Source organism: Brachionichthys hirsutus, unplaced genomic scaffold (assembly GCF_040956055.1).
Source record: "Brachionichthys hirsutus isolate HB-005 unplaced genomic scaffold, CSIRO-AGI_Bhir_v1 contig_1436, whole genome shotgun sequence".
Taxonomy (NCBI): domain Eukaryota; kingdom Metazoa; phylum Chordata; class Actinopteri; order Lophiiformes; family Brachionichthyidae; genus Brachionichthys; species Brachionichthys hirsutus.
Window position 1 is genome coordinate 64,569 of NW_027180513.1, and position 27,843 is coordinate 92,411.

At 45.3% G+C, this 27,843-nt stretch overlaps 3 protein-coding genes and 1 pseudogene across 3 annotated transcripts; 3 read left to right on the plus strand and 1 right to left on the minus strand.

The window, feature by feature from the left end:
- Positions 1-801: 801 nt before the first annotated feature.
- Positions 802-9,586, plus strand: LOC137915743 (metal transporter CNNM1-like). Its single transcript, XM_068758863.1, has 10 exons — positions 802-2,248; positions 4,372-4,515; positions 5,370-5,510; positions 5,679-5,848; positions 5,972-6,071; positions 6,859-7,007; positions 7,488-7,731; positions 8,690-8,794; positions 9,087-9,188; positions 9,507-9,586. Exons 1-10 carry the CDS (start codon positions 808-810, stop codon positions 9,584-9,586), a joined length of 2,676 nt encoding a protein of 891 aa, XP_068614964.1. The 5' UTR covers positions 802-807.
- A 2,901-nt stretch (positions 9,587-12,487) lies between these two features.
- Positions 12,488-14,683, minus strand: LOC137915751 (aspartate aminotransferase, cytoplasmic-like). Its single transcript, XM_068758869.1, has 7 exons — positions 14,575-14,683; positions 14,183-14,364; positions 13,770-13,893; positions 13,470-13,582; positions 13,135-13,377; positions 12,899-13,037; positions 12,488-12,627 (listed from the first exon to the last, which is right to left on the minus strand). Exons 1-7 carry the CDS (start codon positions 14,681-14,683, stop codon positions 12,488-12,490), a joined length of 1,050 nt encoding a protein of 349 aa, XP_068614970.1.
- A 6,386-nt stretch (positions 14,684-21,069) lies between these two features.
- On the plus strand, positions 21,070-23,192 carry LOC137915748 (homeobox protein Nkx-2.5-like; annotated as a pseudogene).
- Positions 23,193-26,236: 3,044 nt separating this feature from the next.
- LOC137915752 (homeobox protein zampogna-like) lies at positions 26,237-27,499 on the plus strand. The gene is made up of 2 exons (XM_068758870.1): positions 26,237-26,498; positions 27,009-27,499. Exons 1-2 carry the CDS (start codon positions 26,237-26,239, stop codon positions 27,497-27,499), a joined length of 753 nt encoding a protein of 250 aa, XP_068614971.1.
- Positions 27,500-27,843: the final 344 nt, after the last annotated feature.

The window sequence follows — 27,843 nt, forward strand, 5'->3', positions numbered from 1 at the left end:
ATAAGAGTCCTCACCGGACTGCACGCATGGTCGTAATAGTGATTTACAGAATTGGAATGTCATCTTATCAACAGTGCATTATTGTTTTTATAAATTAACATTTTTATATGGTTGTCCAATTTAGACTTTAGACTAGATTCCGAGATATAAAAGATTACAAGTTGTATATATTTATAAAGCTGCAGGAATATTTTTCTTCTTAAACAGGTAAAGAGATTACAGCAACCAGTAAAGCCTGTTGATCCCCGGCGGTGACCAAGAAATAAATGCACGCATGAACACGCGTCGTGGATGAAGTCTGAGTCACTGAGACTTCAGTCCACTCAGCGACACTGAAACCAGTGACAGTACTGCCATCTAGTGGAGAACCGATACAGCAGAAAACGCAGAGAGGTCAAATATTGAAATGTTTTTCCACCCAAATATTGTTCGTTTCCTTGAACCTTGACAATAAATGATCTACAACACGATGCGTGTGGTCAGACTCTAAATAATCTCCGTTGCGCTTCCTGTCTAATATTTAGTCTATTAATGATTTTCTATAGATGTCGGTGGGGTCTGTGTGTATTTTGCGCCCCGTGTCACATTAATCATTCATGATTGGGCATTCCCCCGCATTCTATTTTTAGAATGTTGCAGAAAGCAAATAAGACAGGCCTACGTCATTGTTGTCATGAGTACTTAAGGTTTCTGCTCTCTCTCTCTCTCTCTCTCTCCCCATCTTCTTCCTCATGGATATGGTCCATCAATCTCGTCGCATCACGTGACCCAAATTCTCCCACGTCTTTCGGCGGTTCATTCAGCACGATGGCTGCGGATGCTGCGGATGCTCCCCGCTGCATCCTGCATCCGCGCCGGTTCCCTCTCCTCCTCCTCCTCGCCGCCGCCCTCTCCTCTCTGCCGACCCCGACGACGGCAGCGCTGCTCGGCGTCCGACCAGAGGACACCCAGAGCGGCGACCTGTCCGTGCAGGACGGGATTCTGAGAGCGACCGAGGGGACTCGCTTCGTCCTGAGGGTTTATTACCCCGCATCGCGATCGATGGACAGCGTGAACGTCAGCGGCAGACCCGGCGGCGCGCCTGCCGCTCCGTGGATCGCGTTTCTGGAGGAACCAGGCGGGGAGAGCCGGGACGGGGAAAAGCGGCTTCAGTCCGGCGGCAATTCGTGCGAAGAGGAGAGTGCCCGCAGTTCCGACGTGGAGCTGCTGGGTTCTTACAGATCCACCTCCAGTCAGAATTCAGTTTTGATGGAACTATTCGCCAAAGATCTCCGCAGAGGCGAGGCGATGAAATATTACTCCATGTGCGTCTTCGATGGCGTGAAGTGGGAGCATTTCAGCACCAGAGACTTCTGGCTGGCGGTGGTGGAGAGACCTCCAGGGGCGGACGTTTGGCTCCAGGCGGGCGTGTCGGTGCTCTTGCTGGGGCTGTCTGCGCTCTGCAGCGGCTTGAACATCAGCATGCTGGCGCTGGACCCCGTGGAGCTGCGCGTCCTGCAAAACAGCGGCACGGAAAAGGAGCAGAAATACGCGCGAAAAATCGAGTCAGTGCGTAAACATGGAAACTACATACTATGTACTGTGGTGCTGGGCAACGTGCTCACAAATACATGTTTCGTTGTGTGGATGTGTCAGATTTTAGGAATGACTGCCCTGTCCACCGCCTCGTGTGCCATGGGGATATTCTTTATTGGCGAAATTTTACCTCACTCTGTAGCGTCCCGGCACAGCCTCGCAATCGCCTCCAAGACCCTCTGTGCGACCCGTCTGCTGATGCTAGTGTTTTTTCCCATCGCCTACCCGGTCTCCAAGATCCTGGACATCCTGCTTCGCCAAGAGATCAGCAACTTCTACACCAGAGAGAAGCTCGTGGCCATGCTGCGCGTCACGGACCCCTACCACGACTTGGTCAAAGAGGAGCTCAATATCATCCAAGGAGCCCTGGAGTTGAGGACCAAGACCGTGGAGGACGTGCTGACCCCGCTGTCAGACTGCTACATGCTGTCCTCAGACGCCACGCTGGACTTTTGTACCATGTCAGACGTGATGCAGAGCGGGTTCACCCGGATCCCGGTCTACGAGAATGAGCGAGCCAGCATCGTGGACATCCTGTTTGTCAAAGACTTGGCTTTCGTGGATCCAGACGATTGCACCCCTCTGAAAACAATCACTCAGTTTTACAAGCGTCCAATGCACTGCGTGTTCAACGACACCAAGCTGGATGTGATGCTGGAGGAATTTAAGAGAGGTAACATGTGACTTAAGTATACAGCTACCAAATGAAAAACGAGCGTGGAATGTTTGTGGCGCCATATGTGTGTCCGGGCAGTCTGGAGGGTTGCCTCCTACAGCAGCTAAATGTGTTTCAGTGTATGCATCAGGCCTTTGCCTCACAGTGGGTGCACCAGTAAAGCCCCAGGACCCCCAGACCCGCCAGACACATGTGGAAACTGATATAGTGTCACAGTTAGTGGTGCAGCCAGAGGTTAAAGGCCATGCATGGACCCAAATGGGGTTATTTTTAATAATCTATGTACTAAAACTCACTTTCAAAATGGAACTTTTTCCACCTCCTTGCTTGTTCTACTTGTATATATCAATTAATATCTGCAATTCAATGTCCTGTTAACAAACAGAATTTGCAGAAGTGGAGACATCTGGCTTCACTGGAGGAGCAGAAGGTCCAGATCTGTGCCTGTTCCCATAATATGTGATATTTATCCAGGTGGAGGTTCAGGTGAAGTTCGCTTTTGGATAGTTTCCGTTCACTTAATTGTCAGCCCGTGGTGCCTTTTAAGCTCTTGCTCTCTGTAAGGTCATCGCCACGCAAAGCCTGCAGAGCAGCCATGAAAAATTCAGCTGCAACCTTTCCCTGCTCTTTCGCCTCCTTCCGACTTTGCTCTCATGGATTAAGAGCTCCTGCTGTTCAGGAAGCCTGTCTGGAAGCTGTCAGCGTCTCTCGCTGAGATGGATGAGGGGCTGGGGTGAGGTGTCACCAATAATGTCAGAAGTGAAATTGAGACTGCAGATATTGGAAAAATGAGCCAAAAAGAAACATCTTTGACATTTCATGGAGTTACGCTTTGATGACAGAAAGATCTAAAGGGCTAAATAAACCATGATGTAAAATTTTAATTTATTAGGATGCTATTGGGTTGTTTTTACATGAAAGATGTTGAAGAAATTGTTCGTCCTATACATGTGGGCAGTAGAAGAAGAAGAAAAAATCATAAAGTAATGTACAAGTACAAAAACAAAATCATTACAAATAGAATTCGATTTTTTTTTGTTACTTTAAACACACGAAACAATGCACAAAATAACCATCACAGTTTCTATAATCTAATCTGTTAAAAGTCTGCCTTCTATAGTACTAACTGTAACGTTTGCAGAAAAAGCACACGCACACATAATGCACAATCATATGCAGAGATATTATTCATGACCCACAACAGCACATACTGGACTGGAGGAGCCTTGAAACGAGTGGAGCGGAACGATTTGCTAAAGGGACTTCTATGATAGGCCTGGTCTCGCTTCAGGCGTGCACGTCCATGTGTGTGAGTCCACTAAGTCTGTGTCACATGCTGCCAGAGAATTATATAACATACGAATGATGTAATGCGGTGGCCAAAAAGCATCGGCGGCCGATGGCCGAATCCACCTCCGACTCACCTGAGTTCTTCAGACAAGCCGACCTGAGCGCTGAGTGCGACCTGCGAAGGCGGCGGTGGCGGCCCGTCAGTCAATCAGGATTTCTTTCTTGTTGCAGTGGATTAAAACATTTTATCTCTTTGACCCCCCCCCCCCCCCCCCCCCCCACACACACACACACACACACACACACACACACTAAATCGGCCCGTCTGATTCTTTTTTTTTTAATGAGGCTGGAGACTATTTATACGTTCCGGTTCTCAAATCTTTGTTCTGGTGACATCACAAATTAGATAACCTATTTTTGACATGGTGCTGTAGTGACCTGTGTCATTGTGTCTGGCAGGCGTTTACGTCTAACCAAACGCTGTCCGTGGGGGCTTCTGGGTCTGCTCGTGTGAAAAGTGTGTGTGTGTGTGTGTGTGTGTGTGTTCACAGCAGCATGTGCGGTTTCGTTGGCAGATGTAGACATCCTGAGACTAATCTCAGTGTGTACTAAGGGTCAAGTCTTCTAACCTGTCAAAGCGACTCCAGACCCCCCCCCCCCAACATCCACAGTTGGCGCTTGAATGCTGATTTTCTTCTTGACTGCACAGATCCAGTTGGAGGCTGTTGACTCATGGTATTTTTAGCCCGTGCTGTTCTCTCTCCGCCCTTTGCGTGAACACTTTATAACATCAGCCCGCTACCCTTGCTCTTTTCTGGTGAATGCAGGCAAGTCTCACCTGGCTGTGGTGCAGAGGGTGAACAGCGAGGGGGAGGGAGACCCGTTCTATGAAGTGATGGGCATCGTCACCTTGGAGGATGTCATAGAGGAGATCATCAAGTCTGAGATTGTGGATGAGACAGACCTGTATAGTACGTACGCTATAGAATCACACTAATAATGACTGTCTCTGTATGACTGACTCTATGAATGCATGCAGCTGTCGTCTCTGATGGAGTTTGTGCAGCTCCGTGGTCCCCAGCATCGCTGGACAGTACTCGATCCAACATATATTTAAGGGTGTAATAAGTCACATTTAATTGCACATGGTATTTCCCTCTCTTCTACCCTTATTTCCCATTAAACTATTGATCCGACCTTTCTCCAGCTGCTCACAGCTCCCTGCTGCTATGTCATTACATAATGTGAAATAAATGGCCCTCTTATAATCAACATAATCCGCTCATCGTGACTTGGCAGGAAAGGCATTTCATGTCAGTGCTAATCTTTTTGCTAACCAAATTCTACTTATTTGCATGCCAATGTTAGGGCAGAAATATTTTTTTCTTTTAATCACAGAACTGAACATAAAAGTTTGGTACAATTTCAATTACACGTGTGATATAATCTGTGTCGAGGATGCGTACGTGTGGGTGTATTAGAGTGCCTTATTGTCTGTGTATGCACATCCACACCAACATAGAGGTGCATTTGCAGTGCATAAATCCATGTATTAATCAGTGTCTTTTTCACACAGCACTGGATTATCTCTTGACACCTGCAGCTGCAGATAAATGTGCTACAGGAAATGATATCTGTGATTCTGTAATAATTGCATGCATCTCATTAAGCTACAGCACATCAATTAATGAATGTAGTGCATGAAGTCTAAAACATTTTCACATGTGAAACAATGAGTCTGTCAAAATGTAACACCTTATCAAAGAATATTCTAATGTGAAATCTGCCCTGTCCAAGACATTTTTTAATCTGCGTGTATTCGTAGCGGATAATCGAAATAAGAGGCGAGTATCCAACCATGAGAGGAAGCTGCAGGATTTCTCCATCTTCAAACTGGCAGAAAACGAGCTGAAGGTGAAGATCTCGCCTCAGCTGCTGCTCGCAACGCACCGCTTCTTGGCCACAGGTATCGCCGTAGTAGTGTGTAGTACTGTGTAGTACTGTGCGTAGGTCGTCTGTGGGTGGACGCAGTGAACCTTCACATAAACCTAGTTTAAAACGCAGGGACGATGGTGTCCTTTCACTGACTCACCTCGCTGTGTTGTCTGGGTGTCTATATTCATCTATCCCACAGAGGTGGAGCCCTTCAGACCTTGTCACCTGTCGGAGAAGATCTTACTGCGTGTCATCAAGCATCCCAGCGTCGTGCAGGAACTCAAGTTCAATCCAAGGAGGAAGCTCTCTCCTCAACACTACCTCTTCCAGAGGAACAAGCCCGTTGACTACTTTGTCCTCATCCTGCAGGTAAAACACAAACCCTGCTCAGATATACACAAGTGAATAATTAGAATGAAGATCATTGAAGCCGAGAAATAACGCTCGATTTATCTGCATATTTCTAATGCATGTAAATGGCTGACATTGCAGGGGCGGGTGGAGGTGGAGATAGGACGAGAGGCTCTCCGCTTTGAAAACGGTGCATTTTCCTATTATGGCACGCCAGCCCTCATCCCACCCCTGCCCATTAGTAAGTAGACGCACACATGAAGCCATGCTGTTTGATATTTTTAGGGTGATAATGTGGAGTTCAGTGTTGAATATCCTCAATTTACCGCAGTGCTTGTTGTGAACCTGCTGAAACAGGTGTCTTTAAAGTGTCAGCCTGCAGCAGCAGCAGCCGTGGGAAGACAGTAATTAAAAAAGAAGTGATTTCAGAGAATTTCCCAGTGGAAGGACTCGACCTTGGCAGGATTAGATGAAATCCGGCTAAGACTGCAGAGCAAGCAGAAACCCCCTCTCTCTATCTCTCTCTCCCTCACACACACACACACACACACTCTTTCTCTCTCTTATTTTTCTTGTGGTTGTTGTTTGTGTGTTTTTCATATATGATTTATTTATTAGCTCAGGTGCTGAATGCAATCAGAAAACATTTCTTGAGACACTACTGGGTTTAGACTTTTTTTTTTTTTTTTTTTACGTTTCCTAATCAAGTGCAGAAGCAATAACATTTTGACAGGTGCCTCTAAGTCAAGCTGCAATATAATAAAATACAAATCCCTTAGCATTAATGAAGCGCTTAATGTGTTATTAGAAGGGAGTTGTGGGATTGATTTACTTTTAATGTAGACATTCAGTTCGGATGTGCTCAATAGCTAAATTAAGTTTGGAGGTTTTCATAGGAGACAAACATTTGGTTACATGGTCTTTTCATATTTTCTGATATTTGACCCCATATGATAACATATCTATGTTTACATGTACGATATATAAACAACTAAAAGCATGTTTCTTTTTTCTCGTATGCGGTCCAGGTCAGAGGTACAGTTCCCGGGGCAGCGGTCTGAACCAATCAGATTTACTCCTGAGTGGAGGCAGCGTGGGCCAGCTCGCCGCTGGAGGAGGAGCGCTCTACTTACCCGACTACTCAGTCCGGCAGCTCACAGATCTGCAGATCATCAAGGTTACAAAGTGAAATACCTACACACAGCACAGATATATATGGGGGGGGGGGCATTATTATAAACTAAACATCATTTCCTACCCACTGAAAGTAAAAAAAAAAAAAGATTCCTCCATTTAAAATAATAATTTTAACTAAATTTCCTCTGAGGCAATGTTTGCTATTTCCTAATCCCTGATTCTGACGGAACGCAGGCTTCCTGCCTGCCGCTCTCCTCGCCGTGCACTTACACACTTCCTGTAATCACTGGGATAATTGAGCTCAATTTCAACCATAACTATTTTGGAGTTAATTGTCGAATGCAGTGTTTTACTTCACCTCTCCTTCACCTTCTCTGCATTCCATCTGTCTCCCCATCTATGTGTGTTTTAGGCATGAAGGCAGCTCTGCACACACGCACGCACATGCACACGCACACACACACACACACACACACACGCACAACACTCATGGTAACGCTTTCTTCCCACGCCCACACAGATCACCAGGAGCCACTACCAGAACGCCATAACAGCCACCAGGATGGACATTTCCCCTCAAACACCTGATCCAGTGGATCCCGACTCAAAGGGGAGGCCTCCAGTCCCAGAGGCCCGATCGCACAGCATCGCCCTCCCCCTCACCCACGCACACACCCGGCTGGGGTTAGCACGCCTCGCTCACCTCCATCCACACGGCGTCCTTCGCAACACCTCCCAGCTCAATGAAAGAAACCGCATTGTTCGTAAGTATGCGCTATGTTATGTATGATCGCCGTGACAGCGCAGTTTCATTACCTGGATGGTCAGACGGTGGCATCTCTTCTCCAGCCCCTCTAAAATACATCTGTTTCTTTACCCTCATCCTTAAGCTTCGCTCAGAGACGTGAATACTCTGCACTCTGTTATTTAGATTTTGTTCTGATACTGACGATGATTCTGCTCTTGCACTGGTTGATATCGCAACAAATCCATTCAATGAAGATGTTCAGTGGACCAGGAGCGAGTTCTTTTGAGGGGGAAGAAAGAGGAGTTTCAAAGGAACAAACATTGTTTGAGTGCTCAGCAGGCAAAGAGCCCAAAGCCTGTCTGACAGCAGCCCATTCTCAAATGGGACTGCCTTATCTCTCCCTCCTGTCTTCCTCCTCCTCCTCCTCCTCCTCATCTGTCTATAGATGATGAATTGGACACTGGCTAATCAGTGGCAACTTATAAATTCATGATGATCTGGAGGTCCAATGGCAATGAATTCTTTATATATTTTTTAAAACATAGAATTCACTATAAGTATTATTTTTGATTTGTAAAGACTAAAAACACACACAATGCGACTCACTCATAAAACTGGTGCAAATATGACATCAGCCAATCTGTACTGGTTTCCAGGCTTAAAGGATTTCCTCCCACACCAGCTGTCTTGTGCCGCGTGTAACGTGCCAAAAAAAAAAATCCCCACACAGATGCGTCCGTCGGTCTGGTTATACGTCACGTCACACAGATTGCACCAACAAAATCACCTCTTCTGGCTGTAGCTCATCTTCACATGGAGTTTAAGCAGCACACTTTGAGTCATTCATTTATTCATCACCATTTTATTTTTAATTGGACCTTAAAATGCACTAACCAATAACAAAATGCTGTCCTTACAGGCAGGAGCTGCCGTCATCCAGCTTCGGACTGATTGGTCATATTCTTTCTCCACAGGCAGCAAATCTGATGGACAGAGGAGTCCCAGTGATACAGTGTTCCTCCGCATGGATGAAATTCCCTACATCCACGAGGACCGACCAGAGAATTATGGCGAGGAAGGTTAGCGTTGCTTCATGCATCCCGAAAGCTGCCTCAGGAATACTGGATCGTTCATTTCTTATCGCTCAGTTATGGAAAACTGCATGGAAATCATTTCAAGAAAGAATTCTGATGAGAAAGGTTATATTTGAACCAGTGCTGTGTGGTTTAAGAAAGCATGTTTCTCTTTTATTAAAGAGGACAGTCTAGTAACGTAATTTACATCTTTGTTATTTACATATCGCTGCAGGCTAAGGGATTCATTCGGCCCTCCTACTCCCCTCCCCGTCGTCTTTTATACTTCCTCCTCCAGATGCGCCTGCAGAGTCTCAGCCGTCCACCTCTCCCTTCATCAGCTCCGTGTCTCTGTCCGGCTCCGAGGAGAACATCGGGAAGAAGCTGCTGCGTAAACTGAGTGAGTTAGTCATTTGTCATAAACACCGATGCGACAGCACAACCACACATCGTTGTCAGACGTGAGCAAACTCTTCCGTGAGACATAGAAACGGGCGCCGGGCGTATCTTAGCAACCGGTGCTGTGTTTGGTCCCACGCGGCAACCTACTCTTTGCTGCAGAGCGCATTCTCCAGATGCAGCTGTCCCTGCTGGCTCAGAGAACGCAGGGAGCAACAGCTGTGCCACTCAGTAGGGCGGATGCTATTTCAGCGTGAGATGAGTCAGTGGACGTTTGATGCAAAGGTAACTACTATTAACTTACCTCCTTGCGTTCTAGGCAACAAGAGGAGAAAAAAGTCTCAAGACGGAGAAAAGAGCCCGGAGGAAGGTTCAGAGCAGCTGCCAGTGACGAGCTAGCACAGCGACACTGAGGAAGAGCGGGCGACACACACACAGCTTCTTCCCCTTTGCCTGCTTTGTCTCAACCACACAACTACCCCTTCATAGTCCCTCCACGCCCAGACTGACTGACCCACTCGTGTATTGTCGTCACCACTTATACTCAGGTCCCCACTGGAACACGTCGCCCCACCTTTGCCTGACATCCCACTTCTAAAGTGGGGACAACTATGGAAATTTTTTTTTGATTGACATAATTTATCCAGCCATACGAGGATTTCTGCAGGATTTTGTGACGAACGTTCCTCGTGGTACTTGGTTTTTTTTTTCATAGTAGAGCGAACCATCATTCTGAAAGAGCAGCTCACCCTAAAGTAAAAGAAACATTCATTTTGTTCCTGTTCTGCAGTGCTGTTCATCCCCTCGTATCATTTTGAGTTGTAGATCGCAGCTGTAGAGATGCGTGCGTATCTCAAATATAGATGGGACTTCACTGATGATGGGGCTAAAAGCATCCCGAATAATATTCCAGACCTGTTCCCATAGCACAATACAAAAGCATGCATTTGTCCATGGACTGCTGGCTAGCTAGCAAAGCATGCTAAATGTATAGTTCATGTTCCACCAAGCAAGAGCATCGCTTCACGAGTAGAAGCACAACCCACCTCTCTTGATTATTTTGCTGTTGGGAGGTTCCACTATATATTTTTTTGCAAAGCGGCAGGAAGTTCCATTATGTTTGAGAGAAGGCAGAAATCTCTGCAGCCGATTTCTCCAGAACCCTCAACCTGAAACCAAAAAAAACCAGTAGGAGGGAAATACGCATCTTTGATTGGAGGGTGAACTATTAACATTTAGTTAGGGCATTCAAGCAGGGGCTTTGAACAATGAACAATGTTGTTGGATTATATCTGAGCCAAAACCATCCGACACATTTGCTGTCAGCTCAGGCCTCCAGAGCACAAAAAGCACAATTGTTGTGAAAGAAGCCATGAATTATTTCGCCACTTGAATGGCTACTTATTGCACACACCGACCACCCAGCAAGTCCAACACAAAGATGCTTGCGCAAGAGACAAATATCATAATTTCACAAGTGATTTTTCTTTTTTTACCAAAAGTGATTTGAAGAAGGCACCATAAAAGTCACCTCACACAACCAAACACAGTAAATACTACCTGGATTACCCATAGTTTAATTTTATTTCCCTTAAAAAAAAAAACACTAGCCTGATATTTGATTACATTTAGTATAACAAGTAGAAGCAAACATTCCATTGCATCAATATCAGCCTCTTTTCTATGTACAGTCCATCGCTCAGTGTCTGTCACTTTAGCCGGATACACCGATTAAAAATAAGCTAGGGGTTTTGAGCGATTCGGGATTCAAGCTGATATTTTATGCACTCTTGAGGAAGATTATTTCCTACATGCATGTTAGTTTATGCTGCCGTCCTCCGTAGAGAGCCTCGTGTTTCCATGTGCATGCTTAGGCAGAGGGATGCATGAGTAGGATCATACTGCTTTATCGTAAACGTCTCTCGCAGAGGTGCGGACTGGACCTGCACTGGAATTTAAAGGGACTGTAGATTTTCAAACAAACCAGCAGCCTGAGTTACTTTTAACTGCTAAAGTTGAGGAACAATGAATATGAATAGGAAAGGAACAAGGTGGCTACAGAAATGACCTGCAGTCATCGTCCACTAGAGATGGAGGTGGAGGCTGCAGAATGCTGCGCACTGATGGAACACTTTAAGCCATTTCTCTGGAAATCAAATGGTGCAACAATAAATCCGATTCACCACCTGGCTGCAGTCCAGGCTGGACTCGGCTGGCGTGTTTTGTGACAGAAACGCCGAACAAGGTGTGTGAGAGGAAAGCAATACGACGCACGCCGACCTCAAGCCTCCACCGGCAGTTTGTTTGGGATTTAAAAGGCAAAGTTACATTTTGTAATTTGATGATTACAAAAGTTATTTAAAGATATTATCAGACAAGCAAGATGTTCTGCACGAGAGATAATTAATAAATTTATCGATCTGTTATTTGTCTACCGTTTTGTTTTTACTATTTATATTGGCTGAGATTAAGCTATTACATTCTATTCATCTGGTTCTTCACTTCATTCTATTTGTAAAGGCATCATGAATCATGAAATATCAACATATTGAACAATGAACATTGTGATGTTTAGAGATCTTTATTAGTGTGCTTGGGTCATTCTAAAACATTGCTGTAACACCTCAGTGATCCAATAGTAAACTGGCTGATCGATGCGGTCTCAATGCAACGTTCATCAAATAGATACACAATCCTCACAACTTTGAGCATGTGTTGGAACGGCTCAGTTCCATTTGTGCAGATCAAAGGTTTTGTCATGTGTAGAAGACGGAAGACGGGATCAATAACACAAGTAAAAATAGCTTGGTCTTCATCTTCATTTAGCATCAAGGGTGATTCCGTCATGATGTAGTTGGTGAACATGTTGCTGTTTTTAGGTTGATAATGACTCAAACCCACCTTATTAGTGAGTTTTTCATAATATGGGACCTTTAAATACTGGAGCCAGCGCTGCTGAGGTATTTATAGCATTCACCCATAAACCAATCCTCTCAAAGTTCCTTCAGGAAGTAAACGGTTATTGTAAAGTATGTCATGTCAGAACAAATATTGGTACAAGTACCAGACCACCATGACGAAAAGAGACAAACTATGAACATCATTAGTTACGGATGGGGTTTCCTCTCATCTTTGTGGCTAGCCCTATAGCTTAGAACCAGACACTGAAATCGGAGGGGGGAACAGGGTCAGCACGCCAAGTGCACGTTTAGAGGGACTCCTTCATTGTGATTGCTCCCGGAATTCCACAAGCTGCTTCCCCCAGGAGGAATCACAGAGGATCATGGGTAGCGTAGTCATCTAGTGGAAATTTGTGACGGCCTCGTAGATGGACTCAGCCACGTAATCGATGTTCTTGGAGGTCAGGCCGCACATGTTGATGCGACCATTGGCCAGTAAATAGATGCATTTCTCCTTCACCATGTATTCCACTTGTTTGGCTGAAGGAAATGCAGAAGTGACCTTTTTTTTCCTACATGTTATCACTGTGATCAAATCTAGATTGTGAGAGAAACAAAACCTGTGGTATTCGGAGCTACTGAAAGTAAATGCAGGATTGATTTAATTTTTATTGTCATTCTGACCATTGCCTTAAGTTTATTCGCATTTTTTTATTATACATTTTCCCCTGCGATGTTCAGCATAATTGCAGCCACTGGCGTTGTTAAATATAGCGCTTCCTCTTTCTGTGCATCCGTTTTTTGTACTCACGGGTGAGGCCTGTGAAGCTGAACATGCCGCGCTGCTCTGTGATGTGGTTCCAGGTCCCCGGTGTTCCCAGAGCTTGGAGCTTAGCGCTCAGCTGAGCCCTCATCAGCATCACCCTGTCAGCCATCGTCTTCACGTTGCCCTTCCTGGAGCCAAAGACAGTGAAAGAGTAACTCCAGATTATTCACATGCACCAGGAAAGCATTTCCAGCCTTCTTTTTGTCAGAGTATTTTTGCACTTTCCATTCAGCGAAGAGCTCCGGTGAGTTCAGAGTGGTGGCGACAATGTGTGTCGCAATGGATAAATCAAAAACGCAACTACGTACAAGGCCAAATGTGTCGGCTTGCATTGGTGCGAATGCGTCTGCGCTACATACCATCATTATTGCAGCGATTTCCCTCCATTGCTCCTGTGTGGGATCTGTGCCCGTTGGATTATGGGCACATGCATGCAGAATAAAGATGGAGCGCTCTGGACAGCTCTGTGGGAAGACAAAGAGACAAACAAGCAGAGTTCACGCCTGACGGAAAATCACTGATGACATGAGCATATCCGTCCGTCATATCTGCTAACCTCCAAGTCACCGAGGAAACCATCCAGATCAAGGCCCCGCCTCTCTGCGTCCCAGTACTTGTAAGGCCGGATATCCTCAAAGCCAGCGTGAATGAAAAGGCCGCTGTGATTTGCTGGAACAGTAAACGTTTTAGCGCTTCGAGTTCAGATTTCAGCTAGATAAAAAGGAACTGATAAGAATCCAGATCACTGAAATACTGAAGTCAACAGTTACACAATAGTACTGTCTGGACGATAGTACAGGGATGAGAAGCAAAAGTTCATTTACGCTGTTTACTGTGTGTGTGTGTGTGTGTGTACCCCAGGTTGGTGCAGACACATAGACCGGTGTTTTAGTGTTGTTCTTTCCATTGTGGAAACGGCGGAGAAACTCTGCACCCATTTTCAAAGCACCTGTACCACCTAGGCACTGCACGGCCCCCACCTGGCGGTCCCAGAGAAGTCAGTGACCGCATGAACGCAGGATACACCAGAAGTGATGGAAACATTCGGAAGATTGCCCCGGCTTAATGAGGTATTTAATGTCAACTAATACAACAGCAAACAAGTAAGTCCTCAAACCCGTTCTCTCTGCGATCCGGAGCAAATAAAACTGTGCAAAGTTCTGCGTTTCCAATGTTTTAACCCCCTCAACTTCGCCTCCCGTGGCGATTGGGTTCATTTGAACTCTTACACGCCACAAGAGGCACATCATCGTCTACTACTACACACACCCTGTTCTCCTGGATGGCAGGGCTGTCGTCTCCCAGGGCGATCTTGGAGGCTGACGATCTGAACTCAGGCAGGCCCAGGACGGGCAGGTACTCGTGGTTTAGCTCGTCATCTTGCACCATGATCTTTTCCACCTTTTTTACCACTGGAAGAATCCATGGCTGGCATTCCTCTGTACGGTACGCTGCAAGGGACGAGGTGAGAGGAGCAGGCACGCTAAACCAGGCGGAAATTCAACGGGATACAACAAAAACATCTGGAACGTTAAACCCACACACAGTGATCCCTGGCCTCCTGATAATCTCCTCCAGCACATTTACCAAATCGTGTAAACACTCAGTAAAACTTGATTCGTTTCCTAATCCCGACTCGCAAAAACAAGCTCTAAAATTACCTCCCACGCAGAGGTTCACCTTTTTGGGAGATGTGTCGTTGATGAAATCTTCATTTAGTTGGAAGACAGCGATAGGCTCTGCGTGGGGGACCTCGCAAAACACAGACATCATGGCTCGGGTACGAGACACGCGTGAGGCTTACACGCTCCAGTTTCACAGTCTGACACCTTCAACAGGTGTCTGTTTGGGGAGTGGGAGATTTACCAATCCCGAGCCAAGGTGACACCGGCATGACCCGCCCTCCTCGGGCTATGATTGGCCCTTTGATGAACACAATTCCTGAGCTGCAGTACAAAATAGAGCCACGAGGTGGCGCCACGGCCACGCTAAAGCTTTCAACAGGCGCACTGACAGGAACCTGGTATGCCCTCTATAAATAGATGGGGGGGGGCATGGAGTATCAGATTAAGTAACAAGATGTGGCCCTAACAAGAAGATCTGTTTGAGACAGCAAGGTGGAACATTTTATTGTAAATGTCACCTTGAGTCCAAACTCTACAGACTCGCATTCTACTGCATACAATATAAGTAGAAGGCTTTCCGTCTGTCCTTGGCAGAGCTGTGGTATAAACACACCATCTCCTCTATGCTCTCCCCACAGCTGTCTCTGAAAGCTGAAGTGGTTGATAAACGAGGGCCATCAGCCTGCCCCCCCCCCCTCCCTCAGCAAGCGTTTCAGCCTGACTGGGGCCCTATTACGTCTATCTATGTCCAGTATTATACTGTAAGTGTTTTCTGTATGAGAACTCCAAGTTAAAGCTGTACTAATACATGTTTTTATGCTAATACTGGGTCAAATGACTGCATTGCAATGACAGAGAAATACATTAAGCATCATTCCGTTCTGTAGATCCCTGCAGCTGTACGTTGTGTTATAGCATGTTTCAGCTCATCATCACCAGGAGAACAGAAAACTTCAAACGGATACCACTTCTGCAGACTTTTACATTTTATTTTTATAGAATATAGATCTTGTGGTGCACCGTTTTTATTTTATTTTATTTTTTATGGTAAAAGACAATTAAATATAAATTATGCTTGCAGTGGATACAAAATTTATTCATTTTTAATAAGCTAATGAGAGGCTGTGGCTTTTTATGTTGATGAATAATAATGGGGGTCAGCTTCATGAATTAAAGAAGCTTCAGCAAACAAGTGTAGTTTTAAATTGTTGTATACCCAAAAACGTTATTTCTGATCATATCAACCGGGCTCTATAAACTTATAATTATGTATACATTACAAGTGGAGCAGATATCTTAATACCATTTATCACAATGAATGCTGCAGGTTCTATTTTACCCTCCAGATTTTCACTTTCTTAATAGGAACTGGAACTGGAAACACCCCCTCCCCCCCACTCATCTCCTTCCTTCACTTTGACAGGAGATGTTTTCATTCTTTCCAACCAGGTGAGGGTGTCTCTTACGTTAGTTATCAACTGTCAGCTCTGCAATTATGGGATTTGAGCTCTGAGATTAAGGCTCAGGGGGCCCCGGCCAGGGTTCGGTTTGTCGGCCCCGGAGAGGCCCCCGGGACAACGGTCTTGGGCTGTGATGTGAGTTGAGTCAGAGAAAGGCGTGACAGGAGTAGCCTCTGGCGAGCGTGTCACTTCCAAATCAATGAGTTAGTCAGCCAAACAATCAAAAGGCCCTCTTTGTGCTTTCTTGACTTGGATTTGTCGAAACATTTATTTTGGCACGTATCCGTGTAAAGCAAATACAACCAAAAAAAAATAACAATGGTGGTGCCAACTATAGCTTGTATTAACTAGTGTTTTCTTTTGCAGGTTAACATTGTTGCCACAGTAACACAAAGGTGCACATTCAGACACAAGTCACATTCCAGCTGTGGCAACACAAACAGGAGCGTGTGCACACACACACACACACACACACACACACCGTGGCACATTCCACGGGGGGCGTTGCTCGCACGTTGCGATGGCCCCTGCGTCTCTGGGTCAGAGCGCTGTGGTGAGTGACCAACTTCTTAGCTTCCCGCCTTGTTTGTTTTCCAGAGACAGTGTCATCAATTCTCTAACAAGAGACTAGACACAGCAACAACACAGAGAACAGGACCTCCCTGTGAAGTCCAGCGACTGATGGAGCGTGCACGCAACAACACACACATCAGTGCTATGTGTGTGTGTGTGTGTGTGTGTGTGTGTGGGGGCTCCATTTAATATCATAACTTGAAATAGTTTTTGTGTGTGTGTGTGTGTGAATCCAAACGTTTGCTCTCTCCTTATGGCACATCTGACAAAAGGCAGGCTTAAGACATGAGAACCTGCGTGAACAACAATTCTTCTGCGGGTGACAGAAGCAGCTCAACGTGTTCCTCAACAAAATCCAAATGACACCATGATGATACGATAAATAGTCTGCAGGATGCTGAATTCCCCACGCCTCCCCTCCCTTGAGCTGTGACGACATTGAATGTCACATTCTCAACGGATTTGTTTCCGCAGCTGAAAGGAACGCAAGGGAGAAAAAGTATCAAACTTCTTCCCTCCGTTGCCCAAGAGAGATTCGGACAAAAAATCTCTCGCACAAACTTCAGGAATTATACGACATGAACACATTTTTTTTCCAATTCTTTCCTTGCATATGATTCTGAGGCTGATACGTTCATATGTCTGCAATAATACAGATTCATTCAGTTAGCCGCTTAGCTTAGAGCAAAAGCTGGTAACCTAGCAACACAACATGTTTGCACCTGATTGTATTTGTGTATTATACTGATTTTACAGAACATACATCTTCTGATCCAACCCCACCCCTCCCCACATATTAATTAATATTTAATTATAGCCAGCATACTTTTTTATCTTAGGAGTGAAGTACTTTGAAAAAAAGAGCAATGAACATGTTCTTTCTTGCTCAAGACAGTTTAACTGAACATAACACTTCTGAACTATGATTTGACTTTGATCCTTATTTTTGAGAGCATCTGTAAATGCGTTTATCGCTCGATATAGCCTTTACTCTATAAGTCTGGGTGGGACCTCAAACACGAGGTCCGCAGCGTTACTCTGAATTGATTGATGTTGTCTTTTTGGCCAGCTCCGGCTCTGTAGACTCAAGGTTTACACAAAAATGCACGCAAAGAAACAAAGACAGGAAGTGGAAACCCAAGTCTGAATTTATACCGACTGCTTACTTTTTTGTCCGTCGATTATAGAAGGACCGGAACTGCCACAAAATTATAAGAGTTGAGAAACCTGATGATCGGCTGACGCCGGTGACGATGTTGATAAAAAAAAAAATCATCCACATAAGGAGATCTTGAATCATGGAATCTGAAAATGTTATATTCCAATGAACTCAGTGGACGTCCCAATGTCCCTTAAACAACCCGTCACTTTGATGCAGATACCACCGTGGCTGCTGGAGCGACAGAAGCGTTTTCTCTCAAGGATGTTTACCTCTCAAAGCAATGATGCACGCATAGTTTTATTTCTCAGCAACTTTCCCAAGCGAGCTGCAGCCTGAGCGAGTTCTTGAACCCCCCCCCCCCTCCCTTCCGTGCCCGTAACAAGATGAACTTGATTTAACCTTTGATATTTGTAATATTTTTTAACCCGCTGCGGGGATTGTTTAAGGCTCAGCATCCTACTGCTGTGCCTTTATCTGCACGGCCCCTGCAGCGGGGGGGAGGATAAGCATATTTAGATTGCGTGTTTCCTCCCATCTACATTCCCAACACCGTAGATCACGGACATTACAGCGCTTACATCCCCTGTTAGCACTCATATATACAAACACGCACCTGCTGGGGCAAGGCCGTCTGGTAGAGAATTACAGCAGGCTAATTTATGAGTCCCAAGAGAGGGCAAAGGGTAAGGGACCCAGACTGGCCTGACCTCACTTCCTCCATTCAAACTCTCCAAGTTGGGCCCTTGAAGCACGGACCAGGATTTTGGTTCTCAGCCCCATCGCCGTCCTGCAGTCTTCCAAACAAGCTACGTGATTTGTAACAAGCTCTGAGGGAGTTGAAACAGGCGAGGAAGCTTTTAGCATAGCTTTCAATTTTTTGTTTTTTTGTTTTGCGTCAAATATTTGGGACTTTTGGAGATTGAAATCCGTCCTTCGGTCTTGCATCTGCCCCCCCCCATTTCCTCCAGTGAGAAGGCGCTGTCATCCGTCACTCTGGGGCACAATAGCAACTCTTGGACCCTACGCTACTGACACCATCACACGGGCTGCTGATAAGACGCACCTTCCTGCATCCCCCCGGAGAGTTGAACCATTATGAGACACAACAGCCCTTTGGTCCTCTGCCATTCTGACAGATGGCCGTGGAATGAAGGAAAGAGCATTGTGAGCTACATGAGGCCAAATACACACTGAGAGCTTGATTCAAGGCCTCAAGGGGGAAATGAACCCACTTTTTAGTCACGTTTAGTGCGCACACACACACACACTTTTACACACTTTACTTGCAGCGGATGAGACTAAACTCTGATCTGATTAATGCAGTCTCAAGGGGACTTTCAGCCCTACTTCTCTGAGTGGACTGATACCCGGATGCGTCCGTGAACCTGCCACCCTGCGGAGGAGTAGGCGCTGCTTCAACAGGTTAGTCTGCTCTGCCAGTGAAACGGAGAGGAGAGGGCGAACAAGAAGTAACACGCTCTGCGCTGCCTTGGCAACAAGCCCACCAACTCCAAGAAGAAGTTAAAGCAAGAGGCCTGGCTGACCTCTGCACAGGTGGACAGTGAAGTTTTAGCGTTCTCCCAGCGTGCAGGATTCAGAACTCTGCTGCCCTGGCCTGACCTTGCGCGGCTTAACGCGGTGAAGATGATGTATCGTAGAACCGCTGCAGCACCTACAGCTCCTTGACTCCCTCTCTCTGGAGGGGACTGGGTTTTGTTACAGACAGGAAACAGACTCTTCCGGTCCTTAAACACGCGTCTTTTGCTTGGACGCTTTTCGGTCGTCGGTGGCACGCGAGGCTCACGGGTGATGGTCAGTGAAGCGTGGGCGTGGGCGCACGTGTTTACCGCCGAAATGTTGATTAAGACTTTCAGATTCATCCAGCCAGGACAGAATTATCTGAAAATAATAAACAGTGTTATTACAGTGTTATAACAATAGATATAGTGATTTAAGCATTGTGTTCCCTCATTTGTATTTACTATAGTTTTTATTATAATACGTTTTGCGCGTAAAACACAATAATAATAATAATTAGACATCATATTTGTTTATGCTTCAATTAATTTGTAGTTGAATCACCAAAAAAAGTAAACAAGATCTCTTCATATACTCCATGTCTTACAACCATAAATTCCACCCACTCCCGTAAAATCGTCCCGTGAAACGTAACCGGCAGCCACCCAAAGTCTGCATTAAACTCGTGCGTGTTTTCTCTGCACACCGACATCCATTATAAGTCGCTCTTTACTCTGCCTAAATGGCCCATCTGAGAGACAGAGATCTCTGGAAGAGCGCAAGACGCGGCGCTAATGTAAACAGCGCCTTGTTGATGGCGAGCGGATGAGATTGCGTCGGCGTGGCCCTTCTTTTCTTTCCACGCAGTTGAGCAGCAAATGGGCCTTCAGACTCTGGCGCCTGTCCTGGGCCGCAGATAGGGGGACCGGGAGAGGGTGTCCCGTTTCAGCACGTTAGAAGACAAGTAAGAAACTAAGGATTCACACAATGTGAATAAAATAATTTAAAAGGAAAACTGTCAATTGTCATTAACATAATTATTATTATTACTAATAAAAAAAATACATAAAAGCGTTATTAGATATTTACGTTGCTTATTGTTCATTTGACATGAAACTGAATGTGTGTGTGTGTGTGTGTGTTTTCTTCTTCATCACAGGCTATATTTTCATAAACGCTGGACAAATAAATATGAAAGCAGTTCATATATTCTCCAAGCCTCCTTTGGTTGCCATGTTTTATCTCATTTCCCACAGACCTGGTATCTTATCCATGGATTGCCGAGACAGGAAACGGGAGATATGCCTAATCTTAAACCCGCCGTAGTGATGATGGGGGGGGGGGGGGGGGGGGGAATAATAAATGTTGTTCCGGTTGCTGGATGAAATCGAATATACCGCTTAAGGTGTTGCTCCAATTAAATGGCTTTGCTGCGTAAAAATTATTCTTTATCAAAATTACAACTATTTTACTTTTGCCTAATAATGAACAAGATAAAAAAAAATAACTTAAAACTGCCATAAACTGGCTGAGGGCAGTTATTGTTGATATCACTTCATAAATTGGGCGTCGATGAGATACACTTATGAGAGAAAGAGAGAGAGAGAGAGAGAGAGAGAGAGAGAGAGAGAGAGAGAGAGAGGTTGACTCCATCACTCCCTCCCCCGCTTTAGACGTCACAGAAAGGGAGAGGACAGCATCTTGGCCGACCCAAATCCTTCTCTTGATAATGCTTTCAGCCAACCAAGCAGGATCGATCTCTCTCTCTCTCTCTCCTCTCCGTGCACGCCAGCCAAACGAAGGAGGTGCCACAGCTGAATGAACGCGCTGAGCGCTCCTCGTCGGTCTCCATGTAAAGCAAGCAGCTCAAGATTACGCACGGGGAATCTTTTTTACGCGCTACCCGGGGACGAATCGGTCCACTTTGCGCCTTGCTGATATATTTGTGGGTTTACAATGCTTCCCAGCCCGCTCATAACTTCTTCCACCACGCCCTTTTCTGTGAAGGATATTCTCAGATTAGAGTTGCAGCAACAATCTCAGCAGCAGCTCCAGTTGATCTCCTGCAGCCTCGATCTCTCTGGCGCGCTCGCACCGTCCGGAGCTTATTCGCCGCCCTCCTGTATGTTAGCCGGCAGGGATAGTCCGAGTCCCATCAGCTCCGGCGCGTCGGAGACCGGGGAGAGGATGTCGTACCTGAGCGCGATGACGGCGCAGGACAGACCACCGGAGTCCGATCTACCGGCCGAGATGTTTGGCCATTCGGCGCAGAACCATTCAGCAGAACTCCGACTGGAGGCGGAGCAAGACGACCTGCAGGACAGCAGTGAGTATAAATATATATACAAATATGTTCAACCGGGTCTATTTGTTCCGGTTTGAATATAATGACGAAGATCACAAAGCAGAATCTGTACTGTGTAAAACATCTGAATAGATTTAAAGACATCTAAACTGGTATTAAAATATATTTCTGATGAAATAATTACCGTGAATGATTCATTTATAAATGACAATTAAACCTTCATTAATGAGGACGTTCCACTGGAATGAACTTCTCCAATTATTTACGCCTTTAATTGCTCGTTTTTACCCCGTGATTGGATTATTAATTGTTGCCGTCACTATATCGCAATAATCTCGGATGATGAACGCACACGAAAATAAAATAATATTTCTACATATTCAGTCAATGTTAGCTGCAGACTCCTGCACGTTCATGCGGGTTGTCTGCCCCTTTTTTTAATGCATTTTGAACTGTGCGTAAATACAAAATAAAAATGACATGAGCAACGTAACAGATTTTACATGACGGACTAAATTCACGTGCATTAATTATGAGAATTTAACGGAAATAATAAGAAAATTCGTGTTCGCATTCGAGTTTATTATACAAAAAAATGTCAACAATTGCTTAAATCGTTTGAAATTCAAGATAAAGTGACCACGAATCAATATATCTTCCTCGTTTTGCTCGTTAAACAGTTCTTTGAAGAAAATTCTCGTTAGCAAAGAATTAAATACTTCACAATATTTGCTAATGTAAATGTCACTTCATTTTGAAATAATTGCATGTTTTGTCAATAGCTAATATTTTTTTTTTTTTAAGTCCATGGCGGGGGAAGCAAAAGGGATTTTACTACAGCTCATTTATACTATGTGGAAAATCGTTTTAGCGCAAGACTTCGTTTGAAATTTAATTAGAAAGCAAATCAATATTAATGTTCATAAAATATACTTATACGTAACGACCAAATCTTGTTTTAGTTGTCCTGCCTGTAAGTTAAATCTCCTCCTCCTCCTCCTCAGAGAGCTGCGGCGTGTTGCGCGCTGACTGTGAGGACCCCGACCCGGAGAAAGCAGCCACCAAGCAGCAGAGGACCAGGAGGAAACCCCGCGTCCTCTTCTCCCAGGCGCAGGTGTTCGAGCTGGAACGCCGCTTCAAGCAGCAGCGCTACCTGTCCGCCCCGGAGAGAGAGCACCTGGCGAGCTCCCTGAAGCTCACCTCCACGCAAGTCAAGATCTGGTTCCAGAACAGGAGGTACAAATGCAAGAGGCAGCGGCAAGACAAAAGTCTGGAGATGGCGGGCCATCACCAGCACCACCCGCCACCGCCACCACCCAGGAGGGTGGCGGTGCCGGTGCTGGTCCGGGACGGGAGGCCGTGTCTAACGGGATCTCAGAACTATAACGCTGCTTACGCAGTCGGGTCTCCAAATCCGTACAGCTACAACGGCTATCCGGCCTACAGCTACAACAACGCGATGTACACAAACACGTACTCCTGCACGTACTCGAGTTTACCTGCGCTGCCGCCGAGCAACACCGCCGCCAATGCTTTGATGAACATGAACTTAGGAAACCTTGGCACCAGTCAGGCGCACCAAGGACCAGTGGTCACACCTTGCCAAGGAGCTCTGCAGGGCATCCGTGCGTGGTAGCGGAGTTTACGCACAGCTATAGAGGAGAGACTTGTGCCTGAATGGAGGAGCGTGTCATCATCCTGGAACTATAGGGGACAGGCCGACGATGAAAGCCGCCGAAACGGCGCTGTTTACTTTGATTGATGAAAGTTATAGTCGAAGACGGCGCGCGTCACGTGGATCAAAATGGATATTGTGCGACAAAAATAAAGATAAACTTCGCCGACATTTAACCTGCAACAATAAAATGACAATATCCGGCTAAATAAAACGACGCGGTAAAACATTTAGATTTGTTTCTTTCAACAGTCTGATTTGTTTGAACGCGTTTTGCCTGATTGATCCGTTTTTATGATATGAAAATAATCACTGATGTTAAAATGAAAAGGTTTTACAAACTGAGTGACACGAGAGACTGCGTTCTCCTTTCAATATGCGTGTGTGTGCGTGTGTGCGTGCGTGTGTGTGTGGCTTGTTGGTTTATTAAAACACTCTGAAACTACAGTAAACAAATGTAATCGATTTATACCTCAGTGTTATTTTATTTTATTCCCTGCAGTGATTTGAAACACGTCTTATCTAATTTCAACCACGTGGATTTTGGGCAGGAACCTCTAATAAACTGATGTCCAGTTTATCTGCTTGTAGTTTCTCATCGTCTCAAACCATTTCTCACGCAGAGTAAATCATTTTTTTTTTCTTCTTCCTGCTTTGTGGTGGACTTTGGTCTGAGACAAGAACCAGAAACAGGGAGAATTTAGAGGCGAGCTAATGTCCGGCCATGGATTCAGGGATGGACATAAACCAGACGAGCAGCATCCTCCGGGCAGAGCAGATAAACTCAAAGAGCTTTCGATGATAAATATTTCTCTCTCAATGCGGGACCTTAAAATATATGATCTGAAAATGGGAAAAAAAGGTACAGCATGCTTCTATAATCCAAATATCACGACTATACTACTACTATATAATAATAATATAAAAGACATCCTCACATGCGCGCATGCGTGCACGCAGACCCCTGATTGAGGATGGATTTAAAACACATTCACCTCCAAGGCATCGAAGGCGCAGACACCGTTAATGGAGAAGACTGGCAACGTAAACAGAGTGTTTGTCTCCTCTGATGGCTCCAGCGGCCACTTCCCCTGGCTACCAGGACATACCTGGTGTCAGCTCTAAGTGCTGCAGCCACTAGTGTAAATAGAACTGGCGACAGGACGGCGTTGCCTGAGGACGCGGCCTGGACGCTGCTGCTCTGACGGAGCGCTGCGATCGTTATCGTGAGCTTCCAAAGATAGCTGCTCCGCGGCTCGTCGCAGCGCTGGCGTGGACTTTCCCAAAGTTTTCCCAATGGAAACCACTCAGGGAGCTCTCAGGAGAACCATCGCTCGAGTATAAAGAACACGTGTCCAGAAGAGATGGAGTAGGTGCCAATTGCCAAATTAAAGGCATCCGGTGGTTTCATGATACCAAAATAGCCCAGACGGTTTTTTTATTTTGGATTCCATTATAATAAAATAGAAAACAAATATATTTATATTTTACTCAACAGAGATAAAAAAATAATACGTTGTCTTTTATGGACATTGCGCATGTCCTTCTGATCGTAGAACCGAGACAACATTGTGGTGTTGCGTTATTTAAATAACACTGACTTATTAAAGTGCTTAAATTCTGCTGGAGTTTCACGCCTAAAATAAAGGAAAATCCTTTGACACATCAGGTAATCAATAAACCTGAGTGTTTTTTTTTGTTAAGTATTTAAGAAATGTAAAATTATTACTTTTTTTTTACTTTATATTGACGATCAAATTCAAAATTAAATCGTATTTATACTCTGGCAAGTCTATAATTGATACGTCTCGAAAGATCTTTTACATTTTTTTTGTCGAACACAAAGTTAAATTCAGGGACAAAATCAACACTCCAGTGAACGAGAAGAGAATTCAGCGACTAAAATACCGGCTCTTATACCGGATTCCGAATTTGCTGTCAGTCATCACCAAGAACAATTTATTCTCAAATGGGATCTTCCTTTTCGCGTTTTGACTCGTGGTGATGACATGTCGCTGTCTGGACTCCTCTGATGGTGTCAGAGCTTCGACGTCTCCCACCGGGAGCTGCGATCTGTGGCTGTCTGGAAGATTTCTCTGTTTAGTCAGAGGAAGAAAACAAAACAACACAGAGGAGGCAGATCACGGCATCTGTCATCGCGACTTATCAATAGAGGACAGGCCTGCGCGTGCAGGAGTGTGCGCGCCCGCGTGTGTGTGTGGGGAGGGGGGCGCTCACCGCTGTCCTTTCTTTTAAACTTTGGGAACAATGCACCATTACCACGCGGCGGCGCTACTCACTTGCTTGAGCAATGCAGAAAAAAAAAAACAATAACTCAGTAAAATTGTGCTCAGACTTTCAAACCCGCCTAAATCTCTATTAGAAAATATATAAGAAAAATGCATCACCGTAATCCAACAGTATAAAGAATCACATGTTTAATGCTGTTCAGAATAAACAGTGGCTTGAACTACTCTAATTAAATGTTTTGGAAATGGAGCTGCGTTTTACGCACAAGATTTTCTATAGGTTGACACATAATGTCTTAAGTGTTCTAGCATAATTTACATCTACCCGCTAATTTGTTTGATATATAATTGAAATGTTCAAGAAGATGGAAATACTGCTAATCTCCAAATAAAAAAGGCTTTAAAATATGTGGAGTTGATATTACGACGGAACGTCCGCGCTTAAAAAAAGGCTTTTATAGACTCAGTGTCATTAGTCTTTAATCAAAGGGCACCTTACAGGAGAGGAGCAGCGTGACGCTGGGCGGTGCGAGGGAGGGACCAGCACTGACAACAACCCATGAAGTGGAGCTGAGAATATTACCAAAGACTTTACAGTTCCAGATGCAGACAGTCCGACGCAGTTCACCACAATTTAATTACCATAGAGATCGAATCAGTGAGGACTTCTGCTCTCGAGATTCCGATCTCTTTCTTGATGCCTCCAAATCAATCACACGCCGGAGTCGGGAGACGATCCACGCGCGTATTCTAATCATGACGTTGCATTTTTCGTCCTTCTCTATCAATGACATCCTCACCAGACGCGACACTCAAGGAATCCACGGTGCCAGGAGGACCGAGGGGCTCCGTGCGACGAACAGCAGCATCCATCCACGACTTGGCGGGACTCGACTCACCGACCGGTCTCTTGAAGAAGAGGAAAAGAACCGTCTTTACGCGGGGAGACTTCCAGCCGATCTCAGCCTGAGCGTGAGAAACGTCCGATCTGAGCTGATCACAGCCGAGGAGAGAGAAGGTGAGCAGTTTAATCCCGAACAACAAGAGTCAATTCACACTGCGCTAAACAAATGCGCACTAGTTTAGATTATCCTTTTGTACACAATTGCACCTTTTCGGTGCACATGACGGATAACACACGTAAAAGAAACAGAACGATGCATCGGAAACAGAATTCATTTGTCAATTTTCTTTTTTTTAAAAGGCTCATAACAGCAAAATCACGTGCGTTCATTTATGATTCCTTTAATGAATCCAGAGATTTTCTGGAAACTATTTGGTGAATTTGTGTTAATTACATTAAACGTTATCAATAGGCGTAACTCGAATGTCATGAAAGTGGCACATAATAAATCAGTAATCCTGATGGATTCTGGCTTTGTGCGGGAAACAAAACGAGAAAAGCAAAAATTGTATCCGTTTTGCAAAACGTTCACTTGCATTTAATCAGGAATGCTTTGACTTTCTGAGTAATCAGGATACAAGATGAAAACATTCTTTAAATTAATCTCTTTTCCTGGCTCTGCAGACCCGCAACGGGACGAGCAAGAGAAGAAGGAGGCGAGTGAGGAGGAGGAGGAGGAGGAGGATGGATATAATCACGCCGAGGAGACGATCAGTTGTTCAACTGATGAGCAGCGCTTCACTTCCAATCCAAAGAAACGCTCCAGAGCGGCCTTCTCTCACGCACAGGTCTGCGAGCTGGAGCGCCGCTTCATCCAGCAGCGGTACCTGTCAGGACCTGAACGGGCCGAGCTGGCGGAGGCGCTGAAACTCACAGAGACCCAGGTGAAAATCTGGTTCCAGAACCGGAGATATAAATCCAAACGGCGTCAGATGACGAGCGAGCTGGTTGCACGCAGCCCACCCGAAAAAGTAGAAGTGCTGGTGAGGGACAGTCAACGGCAGCGCCATCAGACCGGTGACGCGCAGCTCCAGGCCTACCAGTACTATCCCTATCTGCACCGCTGCTGCCAGGCCTGGAGCATGAACAACGGGCATTATGGAGAGATGCTCTGACTCTGAGGTCCCCTCAAAGAGAGAAAACACGACGTCAATCAGTGTCTTGAATTAAGGCGCTGCCAGCGTGTCTGCGAGGAAACTCGATGGAGGACAGTTGGATATACCTGTATCAAAGTTTCCTTTGCATTTGATATAGGTAATAAAAAAAATCATCAAATATTTAAGTCTTTGCCAGTAAAGACTGTGACATAATGTAATGTGATCGCAGAGCTTCGATTGATCATTTATTCGTGATCAAAGTGACAGCAATATGCGATTTAAAAAAAAGTTTTTGACTTGTTTAATTTGTATTCTACCAGCCGCTTCATCCATCAACCAGTAATTTATTTTCTAATTAATGC